The sequence below is a fragment of the Embiotoca jacksoni genome, unplaced genomic scaffold, assembly GCF_022577435.1.
Source record: "Embiotoca jacksoni isolate LCO1_2020_lvr unplaced genomic scaffold, fEmbJac1.0.p SCAF_23, whole genome shotgun sequence".
NCBI classification, from domain to species: Eukaryota; Metazoa; Chordata; class Actinopteri; family Embiotocidae; genus Embiotoca; species Embiotoca jacksoni.
The window spans coordinates 7929363-7943470 of record NW_027185374.1 but is presented as its reverse complement, the minus strand read 5'-3'; the positions used below and the strand labels follow the sequence as shown (position 1 = coordinate 7943470).

The following is a 14108-nucleotide window of genomic DNA, read 5'->3' as shown; positions in this document are numbered from 1 at the left end:
CTTTGTGAAACTCAACAGCTTTCGCACAAACGGTGACATTTCTGCTGACAGACTGCTTTATCAAATGGGGCAAAACCTCAAATGACACACTCTTTGTTTTGATGTTTTGTTTTGTTTCTCTGAATATCTATCTCCCCATCATTCAGAGGCCTCTGCAGGTAACAGCCAGGTTTGGAGTTGCACAAATAGATTGCCTCACCTGCCATTCCAATTAAAGTGGATCTGGAGGTGGACTTTCTGTGATATAGGGGCGTCTTCTTTTCACTCTGTCTCTCTCCAACTAAATAGCAACCCAACATCTCGGCATTTTGTCTGCACTGCTGCAGACCGAAAATTCTAAAAGGCCTCCTGGGCCTCCACTTGTTGTTTTTACCATAGTGCTGTCGATTAGTCAATTTCAGTAAACATCAGAAGCTAGTAAACGTCAAGCAGCCTAATGGGGTGCACTCCCTCCCTCTCTCTCTCTGCCTGGTTCTGATAAGTTGTAATTGACTGGAACAATTGCACAAACATGATGCATTAGGGCTTGATTAGCTGGGATGACTTATGGATTTGTTGGTGAGACCCAAATTGTCTTTTGGACTTTATGCACTATTCAAACTCGGCTTGATGGAAAGTGAAGTGGAATCTGTTTTCCCATTAAGATCCACCTTTTTATTATGCGGCCACCTTGTGCTCATTATGCTTTGAGGGCAGTGATGTTTTGAAGATTCAGCTACTGGTTTTCTAATTTAAAATACATAACCTTGTATTACTCTGAATTACATAGAGCGCCTGTATTCTCTTACATTTTTGAATAGATTTTTTTGTATATACATTTTTTTTGTCTTTGTGTGTTTAGTGTGCTTCAGAAATTTTCACTTGAGTAGTATTGGTCCTTTGTTTTTAGTTCTCATTGGTGGTTATACGCACACCACTGAAAACTAAATAGTCTGTGGTGCAGTTGAAACTTTCCCAAACACAAACTCATCTATCCACGCTCGCTCAGCGGACCCATTAAGGGACGAGTCACATTAGACCACCATAATAATAGGAATGTGCACCGATAGGGTTTTTAATCACATCAAACTACTCCAAGAAACGCACTCATCCAAGCTAACCATCGCATCTCCATTCGACCCAGAGAGGAAACAAGTTTTATCTCAACGTAGCTACTCCTTTCCAGCTAACAACTCATTAAAAGGGAAGGCCAGTTGTGTAACTCATCAGCTCTCCACTGCCCGAGTCAGACCTGCTCATTATGTATCCAACCCTCTTATCTCTGGCAAGTTGGTTACTAATGCGCCCATATTTAAATCAAGGCTCAATAAAGTTGAATTGAGTACATAAAATAGTAACTGAGTTACAATGGGCCAGGTTACATGTAGTATTACATGACATGGTTGTAGTCTTTATAGAATTTCCCCTGTTAAAAAAGGTTACCAAAAATACAACCACTAACTTAAAATGATCAATAGATTATCATAAATGAAGCATTTTAATAGTGCTGGTAAAAATGAATCAGAATCCTCTTTTTATATTCTCTATAGTTTGACGTGCGTTCTTTCAGTGACATTGCAAAGAGTTGTTGAACAGTGTAATAGAAATTTCCCAACCTGAAAAATAATGTCACATTCTACTTAATTAAGAGTAAATGTAAATTGTATGAATTTAAAGATTTAATTTATCAACAGTCACAACAACAACAACAACAACACAATTGATTTTCCGCAGCGTGAACTTGATATCAGCTTCTTTCTCACTCGGAATGATAGTTTTGAGTTTCTGCTCAGAAATGAATTATTTGCCCTCCTTTCCGGTTCTCATGTGCGAGCACAGGAGTCTGTCTCATATACAGGAGTAATCTGCAAATGCAACTCAGAATAATTCCTTGATGCTCCTCATGAAACAGGATTCCATTATTTCAACTATTAAGTAATGTAGTGGCGGAAAATGTCCTGAGAACGTTAGATTTGTGATTAGAAGACTTCCTCGAGGATGGAGTACAACTGGATCATGTGAAGAAGCAGACGTTTGTTTAGTATTATCCCTGAGGTGCAGATGATCACTCGGACTCAGATTGATAAAGTTCATAAAAAGTTAATGACTCTTAAAAAGAGAACCTGGTCCAGAGGGCTGTCCATGTCGAGCAGCCCTCTGTAATCGCTTTGTAAACACTGTTTAATTTGACATCCCTTTCTGCCGAGTCCTATTATCATACAGCTGTGACAACCTGAATCCCTTAACAGACTCACAGGGTATCTAATTGGTATCTAATCTAATCAATTTAGCATGTGTAAGAGTTCTAACACAGTACAATGGCCATCCTTCACAGTGAATGTGATATGCCTTCTGATTTTGTCAGACAGTCAGCAGAGTGGAAGCATCGCAGAAACATATCTAACAAATAAGCTTCCATATAGGACCTGTGAGTTTCATAATTAGTTATTTTAATTTGGTTGTTTTAGTTGTTAAATAAATGTCAAACCAGAGGCTGCATCAGATTCACCGCTACTAAATCTTGCAAGGTAAGGATGGAAGGAAACTGAATGCTGCCTAAATAAAAATGGTTTTGCAGACCACAAGTACAAACTGCATTTGGCATTTAAGATCAAATTTCCAACATTTGACAAAACATTTTTTTCACCATACAGTTTTTAACATATGGAAGCTCTAGTTATTATTAGTCTATTACAGCACGTGCATTCAAATTTAATAAAACTGCTGCTTCCCAAAGGCTGGAAGGATAAATTATGAATTATAGTTTTGGTGAAGATGTGTTTATCCGCCTTGTACATAAAGACCGATCTCAAGAGCCTGTTGTAAAATCCCCACTTTGTTCACCCCAGAATTTCATTTTCCACAGTAGCGAGCTGTTAACATTGTCATTCTTGTCAGAAGGCTCTTACCAGGTGCATGGCCATATTTTCTCCCCTCCACGAGGAGCGTGATAACTCACACATCAGTCAAAATGAGCCAACCGGTGCAGATTACACCCTTCCAACATGTGTGTATGCATGTTTTTGCAAGGTGGGAGAGGGGGGAGGGGGGGGGGGTGACGGACATAGACATGGACCTTTTTTCCCAGAAGGCTTTTATGCCCTTGCTTTGTATGTACGTGTGCGCATAGGCTGACATCTTCAACAGTTCTCAGAGCTGCTGGTGCATTAGGGCATATCTGTCTTCTGTGAAGAGGACACCACAGACACCGTCATTCCACCGGCCATTTACTGAGCAGCAGAGAGGAGAAGGACAGAAAAAGATGTCCGCACATCCTTTTTCTTGTGACTGGGTTTCCTTTTTGTACTTGTATTGATATGCAGTAAAATACATGGTCAAACTTTCGGTCTGTGTAACAAGGTTTGACAGTCGTACCGTGTATTTACATGTGATATTTTATTGGCTTTGAAATATATCGATTTGTTGGCGTTTCAAAAAGCAGATGGGGACTTTTTTTAATCTCCTTATTAAAGTCAGTGTTTTCGGTTTTCGGCTTTGAAATTAAGTCTCCATTATTACGTTCCGGCTGACTCTCGTCTTACATGACAAGACTTGCAGATGGAGTTGCAATGGGTGTGAACAAGAGATGGCTAAGCAGCATTACGACTTAATGAAATCAGTCTTTTGCAGCTGGGAGATATTTGGTGCTGGTGGTAGCATTATGGAGGCTCACTGTCACTGTGATGTTGCCAGGCAACCAGCGGAGACTCCCTAAAGTGAGTGGCCTTTCCAACAAAATAGTTTCTACCTTCCCATAAAGGAAGTTTGAACACATTGTTTCCTTATGGCAGAGGCAGGCTAACTGTGCATCCCCACTGCTACTGTCATAAACAAACCCTTTCCTGCCTCGAGCTATATATTTAGGTGCAGATGGGAGAGTGGTATTGATCTTCTCGTCTGACTCTTGGCAATAAAACAAATTATTTCCCAAAACGTCGAACCGTTGCATTAAACCAAGCATAGTGGTGTGGCCGCGTAGGACTTCATATGAGGAGAAAGAGACAGCGGGGTGTGTGAAGGAGGGAAATTGAGGAAGGTAGTGACACAGCAATCGAGGGAAGTGACTGATCTTCTTAATTTCAAGAAGCAAGGATGGGATCATTTATTGATCTGGACATTTCATTAAGTGTCAGTGCAAAGTGTCACATGAGGTGACAAACAGCTGTCTTGCTCTGATGACCTAAAGACCCTGAGGCCCTGTGTCACCATGACAGCCTTTCTGTCTCCCTCTGTGTCTCCTGCACTGTTTCTCATGTTGTCTCCTATTTGTTTTTCCCTCCGCCTTTTGCATATATTCATGCTGCTCAGTAGCTTTTCTCAGTTTGGAGTGACTGGGGAAAAAAAACATCAGACTTGCAACCAACATCTGCACATATTTAAAACTATTTTTATTTAAGATGCTTTTCTGTATACTCCGTGGTGATTCCTGCACGATTGATGAAATCACTGCTGTGATACCGAGACTGAGAACTAAATTAAGTGCCGGCGTGATTCGCAGATGCAGGTGCAGTTGACTCAACTGTCGTTACATATACTCAGGATCCTTGTGGACACAAACAGTGGAGGGAAATTACATGGTGTTTCCCTCGTAGCTACATAGATGTGGATATAATTTGGGGTTACTCGTATATCATGAAAGCCATGGGTAGAAAATTGTTGTTTTGATGGTGCATTCAAATTAATACGTGACTGAATTTGAACTCTCAGCTGACGAGAAGCTATTTGACATTCAGCTGGGCTTGATGTACTCTTTAGTTCCCTTCCATCTATGCTTTGAATCTATATGTAGAATAGTATTGTCGTCTTAACACAGCGAAAGCATCACATAAGAACAATTATTTGTAATTTTTAAAAGGATGCTTCTCTTGACCTATTTTTAACATATCCTAATGTATTTTTCTGTTTCTTTTTATGTACACCTTTGTAAAGACAAAATTTAAATAATTAATTTAAAGTTATCTGAAAGCATTGAATTGGAATTTGTTCAGCAGTCACGGCAGTGGCTATACAGCCTTTGTATCATGTTAATTACAGCTCAGTTAAATGATTCAGAAATGGCTGCAATCCCCTGGGAGGGATACATTTGGGAAAATACAGCTTTCAAGAATAAGTTCTTGTTGCTTAAGCTTAGAACAGCTTGGTTGAATTAGAGTTACAATTTAGATCCTTTACAATTCGTACAATAAAAGAGGAGAGACAAAGAGACTTTAAAGCCCTTTATTTTTGATTATTTAATGATAATTTCCGCTTGTTGTCGGCTGTTTGATGTTGCTAATAAGCCACACACATGCACTAGATACTGATGAACCCCAAATGCAAAGTGACTACTTTCAACTACTTTTGTACACATGTAGAAACATGTCTGTTATTTGCTAAAGTAAGTATTTCCTATGAACTGATGCACAGTATGTCTGCTGATATAAACAGGTTATGACAGGTATTCCCTTTTTATGTCAGTGCAGCTGGTCTGCGCCACATAGACAAACAATAACTGCATATCATAATGAAATAATCTTTATTGTCACTTGAACATACTTGTTTATGTTTGATATATCACCATAGTTTTATTACTGTCATCACTAAGATAGTGAGAAATGGGAGGCCTTTGTTTGTCACACACTGGACGCACAGTATGTAAATAATAAACCTGCATCGTAGTAAGATGTTGAGGAGGCTGTCTTCTGTCATTGGATACAAATAGACAGTTTATTTTTTCCATTTCTGACTTATGATGGTGCTTTAGTTTGAAAAGTAGAATTAATGAGTTGTTCGTAAATACCAACCTGGCTATTATATTTAGAGTATATCTGTACAATCTTGTAATATTTATGGGGTTTCTTATTTTAAGATTGTGTCACAACTATTAACTCCTAAGCTCCTCCCCATCAGTTGCAGGTGACGAGAGCCTGGTCGATCAATATTTCATTAATGCTACAAAGATTCCAGTCGATTCCAGCGAGTCTGGATGACAAAAAGCTGAGTCGGATTCTGGGATTGTGACTGTGATCGTGCTCACAGTAACCGTTTGCCCGCTTGCAATATTTTATGTATGCAGGAACATGCACAGAGTCTGGATATGCCCAGTGGTTACACTGACCTGGTGGGGCAACATAGTGTGATAATCCCCAGATGAAAGAGTGGACAAAATAACAGCACTTACTGCAAAATGTTTCCTCCCAGGTAGAGAAACAATTCAAGATGAATCAGTTTACATTGTATAGACACAGAGCTGATTATGGATTTAAACAGTAGCTGATTGGATTGATTACCTGGATTAGTTTCTCTAGCCTTGGGGTGTACAGTAAGTATGAGTCAGTACTGATCTAATGTGAAATGGATACACTTTATGGGCTTGTGTATCATGAGAACATTAAAGTAATTAATACCCAACACCCTACTGCATAATGCTGATAGCCTGCGGTGCTTCAAAGTTACTATAAAGTATATAGAAATTAATCTGGATAATGCTGACAAGGCTTTGGGGATTTGGCTGGTTCGATTGTTCTAAAGACGGTGAATCTGTATCCACCTGTGGCAGCAAAAGCATTAAAACTGTCAGGTTTTGTTTCTCCACTGATTCTGCAAAAATACTTCCTCCTATTGTCCTTTTTTTCTACACCGGGTGTGACTCGGTGAGTGGTAATCTGATTATTCATTACTAGGAATGATTAAATATAGAAATCACAAACACTGATTCACAATACTACCCAAAGGCATTATTACCGGAGTACGCTGCTGAATTGTCTATCGGTGTCACTGGACTGATTTATTTATTCAATACAGATTTGATAGCAGTCTTTCGTGGGGGGCCTTCACTCTCAAAAAGCTGTATTTGTCTGTCTATGTGTGCTCACAAACTGTTCTGACAAGTATGTGTGATGGGAACTTGAAACTTTCTGCTACTACATAAATCTTGTATGGGTTAGGCGCTTTTAATTATTACGAAGCGCCTCGGCTCCCTTCCTTCTTCTTTTCTTCCTGCCCCCATCAGCATATCTCCCCTCTGTTGTTGGCTCTTCATGCTCGAACAATTTCCATGCATTATTTAAAGGCTGACTATGACAAGTCATTTGCTACCATCTCGTCTCACCTTTTCCTCCCTCACGAGCATGCTTCATAGACAATAGTGACCCCAGTTAGACCTCTTTCGCTGAATTGTTTGTTTTGGGTTGTATTAGGGGAGAAAACAGATTGTGGAAAGTATGAATCCAGTGGCGGTTAAAAGGGAAATGAGGGGTCAGCATAAAATTGGCCACTCTGCTTTTAAAAAAAAATAATAAAAAAAATAGTACCAATGTTTTCCTTTACTTGGGTGTTTTTAATAAAGACCTAATATATGTATATATATATTCTAAAAAACATGAATGTAAAACCTGAGGCAGGAAAGCAATGTTTTCTTGACTGAAATCGAACAGAGGCGAGCTATGACTAATCGCTGGACACTGTGAGGTGACACTTCTAAATGAAATTGTGAATTCTGAAGGTTAAAACATAAAAAGTGGTGGTCAAAGCTGAGTTTCCTGACTGGATGAGGACAAGACATGCTCACACACATAACAAAATGTCATTGATAGAAAGCCACCACTCCACCACAAATATCCAAGATGCCTGCTTGGTTTGCTTCCTTTTTGTTATTGCTGTCTCTTTCCATCTCTGGCCTCCCACTTACAACCGAGCAACTCTCCCATGTGCCAGTCATGCCTGAAGAATAGAACTGTCCGCCTGCTCCATAGTCTACCCTCCACCTGCTGTCTCCTCAGATCAGGAGGAACGGAAAATGAAACCTGCACCTTAAAACTAGCTCTGCCTGCCGCCTCCTGTATCCATTCGAGAGAGGCTCTATGACAAACTACAGGCATGATGGCCAGTGCTGCTGCTGCTGGTGGTTTGGTGCTCTTTTTCCTACGATATGCTGTTATTGTGCATGCAAAATGCTCGTAGTGCTCGGACACTTTTGTATAATGAATGGAGAATGCGGTAAAAATGTCAAGGCTGCTCTTAAGTGCATTCCAGACAGAGTTTAATAACCAGGGAACGCTGGGTTTCACTTTTGAAGGAGAGCAGATGTAGCTCGAGAATTTAATTCGCACTGACAGGAAAGAGACAACAAGAGGTAAAGTGGAGCCTCAGAGGAAGCCTCGGCCAAATTATAACGCTGGATGCTTTGGTGCTTCAGTCCTCCAGATATAGAATCCTCTATTGTTTTTGTAAGGTGCAAACACCTTTGAAATATCCCTCAAAGTGCATAGATATACATTGTGTTCCCTTCACATTGTGGACAAGGTTTCTCTTTCTACTTTTTGATGCATGTACAGTGTGCATAATCACATCTTTAGAGTGGGAAGATGAAACTGTGGCCAGAAGAATTGGTAGAGAGAGGACATTTTACAGCCAACATGAAGGCTTACTATGATTTCTTGTCAGTGTACCTATTCATATCCTTCAGGGGGAACATGCAGGTACAGATGATACACTGCGGAATACATTTTTACTGCAAAGTGTGTGTGTGTGTGTACATTACAGTCTGATCTCTGACTAGTTTTAAGGAGCCGTGATCATTTAGTCCTTTGACAATCAAGCTGACATACGTTATTGATTTTGCACAAGAACCTGGTTTGACAGATTTCAATCATTCCAATGGCCCACAACTTAGCTCATTTATATGTACACACGCACACACACACACACACACACACACACACACACACACACACACACACACACACACACACACCACCTTTAAGTTAATCTCTGTTCTTTTTTCTTTCTTTCATTTTTTTTTTTTTAAAGATAGTTTCATGAAAGACTTCGGGTTTTTTTTTTTTAATCCTGGCATTAGTTAGACCTATTCAGTGTCAAAGCTGCTGGATAAGACTCAACAGATTTTATTTTAAGATGTGAAGTACAAATGGTTTCTTTGTGTGTGTGCCCTTGTAATGCCCTTGTAATGTAAATCCTCTCCCCAGCAAACTTGACTTGTGGTGGTTCCTTATGTGTTTTCTCTTTCACCCGTTTTTTTTTCTGTCTGACTGTGTTGCTCTGGCCTTTATCTCCGTGCTTTGGAGAAGCAGTAAATGAAGGCAAATGCCTTGAAGTTTCACTGCATTTCGAATTCTTGCTGGCTTGTTGTGACATTTTTACTGCACTTTCAGAGAGCAGGCTTTGGTTTTGCTTCTTCCTGTTAGAACTTCCAAGCCCCATCTATTGTCATTAGTGTCCAACATCTATGATGTAGTAGAACTGCTGTCTGTGTCTGGCTTTCCCCTGTGATCTCTGTCACCCACTGCTTCTTACTCTTTGAGGAAGGCCAAATGTCCAGACTTAAATACAGTCAACTTGCAAAGTTTTCTATGACACTATGTGAGGAATGAGATGTTTCTTTTACTCTACAGTATATTTCAAAAGAAGAACTGTCGAGAAAATAAATTTGCTGTGCAATTAGATTTTTTATTTTTTTCCCCCCATTGCTTTGGCTCTTATCCTCTTAAGATCTCGACCCTAGCCCTGAGAACTGTCTGGAAAGATATGTAGAAGCACTCAAAGAGTAAAATAGAATTTCTTTCTGTGAGGTTAAGGCCAGCGTATTCAGTTTTAATTTGTAGGATGATTTGAATATTGATAACCAGAGTCATCTGCCTAGACAACTGCCTCATTTTTATGGGTTCCCTTTAATTTTGATGACTTTTTCTGACCGTTTTCTCTCTTTGTCATAGATCATATAAAGCGGAAGATTCGCCGGCGACCATCCTGGGGGCGGGGCATCATACGTAAGAAGAAGAACTACAAGAAAGGAACGGAAGAGGAAGAGGAGGAAGAGCCGGAGGCAGAAGTGGAAGCTGCGGAGCCCAGCGACTCTTGTTTGACTCAGGATGAGGATTCATCGTGTGATACGACAGGTCCCCAGCCCAATGGCCACCATCCCCATCTCCCCTCCACAGAGGAAGAGAGCTCCAATGAACCCCCTGTTGTGGCTCCTGCTGAACATCCAGATGCCAGTGCAGCCAGAGAGGAGCCAACGCTTGAGGAGGTGAAGTCCACAGCCAAAGAGGCAGAGAACACAGAGAAACACACTGAGCCACATTGCCTCGGTGGCACTTCTCAGACCAATGCAGACGGGGATAGCCAGACCAAACAGGCTGACTTCCAGCCTTTGATTGAAATGTACGAGTCTTCAAATGCTGAGGTGCAGGCTAAGCACACAGAGGGTCTCCTCGTTTCACAAGTGGACTGTGTGAATGGAAACGAGTCAATGGATAGCTTGGACCTGCAGAGTCCCAAGAGGAGCAGTGAGGCTGAGACGAGGACTCCTCCGAGCACGGCTGAGGTCTCTGATGAGCCAGAACAGCAAGAGCACAAAGGCAGAGATGAGAGCAAACCAACTCAGGAGCACCATCCCCAGGGCGGGAGGGCGGTAACAGAGGCTGTTGATGAAGATCAAGAAAAAGAAGGTATATAACTAGACTTACAGTCGCTATATTCCAGCTGCATTCCCACAACTGGTGATTTGGAACATAGAGTTTAAATATTGCTCTTTCTTTCTTTCTTTTGTGTGCTTGTAGCGATCCGTAAAAATGTAAATATATGTAATTTAAGCAGGATTCCTCCATAATTGACAAAATCGGTTAATTTGTACACATCGAACAAATGCACTGGCCACCATTTGATTAGGATGATTAACTACTACTCCGATTATCCAGCTCTTGTAAAATAAACTTTGTTTAGGTTTTAAAATAGTACAAAAGATATGAATAATGCAACATAAATCATATATAAAAATACTAACTCTGGCTTAGCAGATGATACATTTCATAGAAAACCTCCTGGGGCTGGGAAGTTTTGTGTACCTTTGAAGATACACTGTTATGCATCCTAAGTTGTTTTTTTGACTGTAACAGATTTGCCATAGTGGTTGGCTTGCTGACTCTGGCATATACATACATATATATATTTCCTTTACAATGCGCTATTGTGTCTTTTCTACTGAAGTGTAGTGTTCAAGTCAGAGATGACCAATAAATGTACGTGTTTGATTGTGGGCCTCTGGTTTGGCTTGTAAAGAGCAGAGGCCGCTGAAATGTGGAGAAGCCATCGGAGCTTTGCATCTTCAGACAACAGAACACGAACAAACTGTGGCTTCTTAACCAACAAGCAACTCAGCTACTACGCCTCCACACTCATTACAGCCTGAACTTTTGTTTCCATCAACGTTTTTCCTGAACATTGTTATAAATGGACAGGAAAGAGGCCAGATGTAAAATATTGTGCACTCAGTAGTTCCTAGTAGCCTCAAAATGATTTTCCTCTCATACTGTAGTATATTGCATTAATATTGCAGCCATGCCAGTTTGAATGCAATTTCTTTGAAATTGGCCACTTTGTGCTTTTCAGTCTTTCATGAGAAGAGCAAAATTGGGTTCCACACTGGCCTGGTTAGGGTACTAGGTTTTTCATCTATCCTTTAGTTAATGTTTCTTCCATCAATCATGCATTTGTCTTGTCACAGAATGTTCCAGAGTGACAAAATGCAAATGGAGCCCGTCAGAGCAGCTGCAGGGATCTGCTGAAAGGACAGAAGAGGAGCCACAGCCGGGCCCTCCCCATCCTCCAGTGGTGGTTGACCACCAGCGACTTCTGGTAAACATTTCTTGTAATTGTTTTGACAATAAGTGGTGCAAAAGTGCGTCTGATTTTCAGTTTGATAGGTGCCAGGGTTACAGTTGGAGACATGGATCTGGCATGTGTTCATTATACTGTGGAAAAAAACAACAAAAAAAAGGCAAAACTATTTTTTTCCCCTTTTAAATCTTGTAAACATTAAAATATGACAACAAAACAGTGGCCCATGAATACTACAGGTGTAAATAATGAAATTAATGATGCCTGAATTCCATGTCGCTGCTTCATTGTCAGACTGGTGATGTGTATGCTGTCATGTTTCTTACCGGAATGCTAATGTTATTAGTAACACCTGAACTTTTCCTACTCTTGTCTTGCATGAAAAGCTGTAACTACCCAAATATGTGTTTTACTACTCAACTAGTGGCCCACGGCCTGGGTACAGCCCTTTTTTCATTTTTCTACGGTCCTGCCTACAAATCAGGCTGAACCATAGAAATATAAGGATGTAACCAAGTAGGAGTGTGTATCTTGAGTCATAGATGATCTATACGGGTAACCTTGGTGGGACGATGTATGTGGGGATGGGGGGTGGTGTAAATAATAACCTGAATAACTGAATAACCTTTATATTGTAAAGGTTATTTGTAGCCTTGAGTTGACTAGTATTCTCTGAGTCCTCGAGCCCCCAGTGATTTTCCTATTTGGCCCACTTGCTAATGAAGTTGAATAGCCTTGCTGTGGCTGGTATTTGATGATTTATCAATGTGGAGGTACTTTAAATTCTTGTTCTGCCCAGTATCAATTGTAGTGCAATGTGTGCATATAAGAGCACACGTTATATGATATTGACTATTTATTCAGCGTAAACCCTTTCTTTGTATATGGCTGGACTGCAGCGCTGTGAACTAACTGTATTGCTTAAAGTGCATGCCTGAAAATTCAGACTGCTATTTTTTAACCTCACTCCAACGTTGAAACATTTTTCAAACCCCCAAGATTTCAGCTTTTAAAAACCCAAGTCCATACCCCGTCACCATATTGCCTGATTTTACACAGCCATCATAGTAATTTAGACCATGAAGGATGGAACAGCTGGGGTGATTTGGCATTGTGCCCTGTTACGGATTGGAGATTTAAGATTTAACAAGTAGTGGAGTCTGTATCAAAGCACTTATTCTTAAAGGAAAACACAGGCACACACTTGCCCAACGGTCTTTACTTATGATCTTGCTTATCATTTGATGTATTTAGTCATTTCAGCAGGTACGATTTGGGATTGATATATTCCAACATTTGAATATTGCAACACATTCTAATATTACTAAAGCAAATTATTCAGCAAAATTAATTATGTAGCTATCTCAGAGAGAAAATGCAGAAGTTACAGTGTTGCCACTCCCTAGCATGTATTCACTTTTCAACTCTTATATATAAAATACTAAAGCTACAAAGAAGTAAATATAAACAGCCCCCACATCCCACCAGAAAATACGAAATGTTGAATTGTAGATTTATTAGTTGCAACAGAGCCAGCTGTGACAAATGTTCACATTTTTAAAACTGGCTAATTAAACTGTGATTACGGAAAAGAGGAGCTATAATCTAAAAATGTTGCCAATATGCTTTTGTTTTTGTCTTGGATGCTTTGATGTTGTTGACAATGTGAGGGTAAAAGCTCTTTTTAAATTGTTCTCTCCGCCCTTCTGCAGAAGAAACAGATGTAGTTCATTTCTATAGTCTTGATTGGGGGCTTAATGGATCCTATGGACTGTTAAATCCTCTCGCGTGCAGCCGTTAGGATGCAAAAGAGGCAGATTGAACGAGCCAGTATGTGTGCTTCAGTCATACTAGTGCTGGAAATGGCATTGGCAGTCATACTGAGTAAGGTCAGCTGCCTCTGCAGGCCAACCAGTCATGTTATTTTTAGTGAGCCAGCAGAGGTAGCTACAACCATTCTCCCATCTTGCTGCCATAACATGTCAGAGAAAAATAGCCTGTCACAGGTGCTGTGTGGTGCTCATCTCAGAAGCCTTCTGCACTTAGCATGAACTCATTCCTTTGTCTTCCCTTATTTGTGTAGAATTTCAAATGTAGCAAAGGTTAAACAGAGTTCGTATATAGAAATTATTCAAATCTGCCATTATTTCATCGGAGCCTGGATGGCAGAAAATACACGGCGTTCTATTTGTGGGATGGGATTTAAGGTATGGAGGATGGGGAAGCGCAATCATGGGTGACCAGCTTTAAGATTCCTCCAGATCCATAGGTCTGCTCTGGAGCTGATGCTGTCACACTGCCCTTCTCAGATGGATAACTTCTTAAGCTTATCCCTCCTTTCCAGCCATCCTACATTCGTTTCACGTTCTCTCGCCCCGCTTCCGGCTTTCAACCCTCAACATTTGGTGCATAAGGAGGGGAGCCAATTACAGGGCCACACACCATTTTTACATCTCTCAATCGACAGGTGTTGTCCCACAAAAATTTTAGGGAAACGAGGTTATGACTCAAAC

At 40.5% G+C, this 14108-nt stretch overlaps 1 protein-coding gene across 2 annotated transcripts in view; it reads left to right on the top strand.

Moving 5' to 3' along the window:
• atad2b (ATPase family AAA domain containing 2B) overlaps window positions 1-14108 on the top strand; it is a 60919-nt gene that overhangs the window by 31168 nt on the left and 15643 nt on the right. For both annotated transcript variants that reach the window (XM_069158582.1, XM_069158581.1), the window contains exons 25-26: window positions 9693-10427; window positions 11483-11613. In XM_069158582.1, coding sequence (XP_069014683.1) covers window positions 9693-10427; window positions 11483-11613 — 866 coding nt within the window. The remainder of the gene's footprint in view (window positions 1-9692; window positions 10428-11482; window positions 11614-14108) is intronic.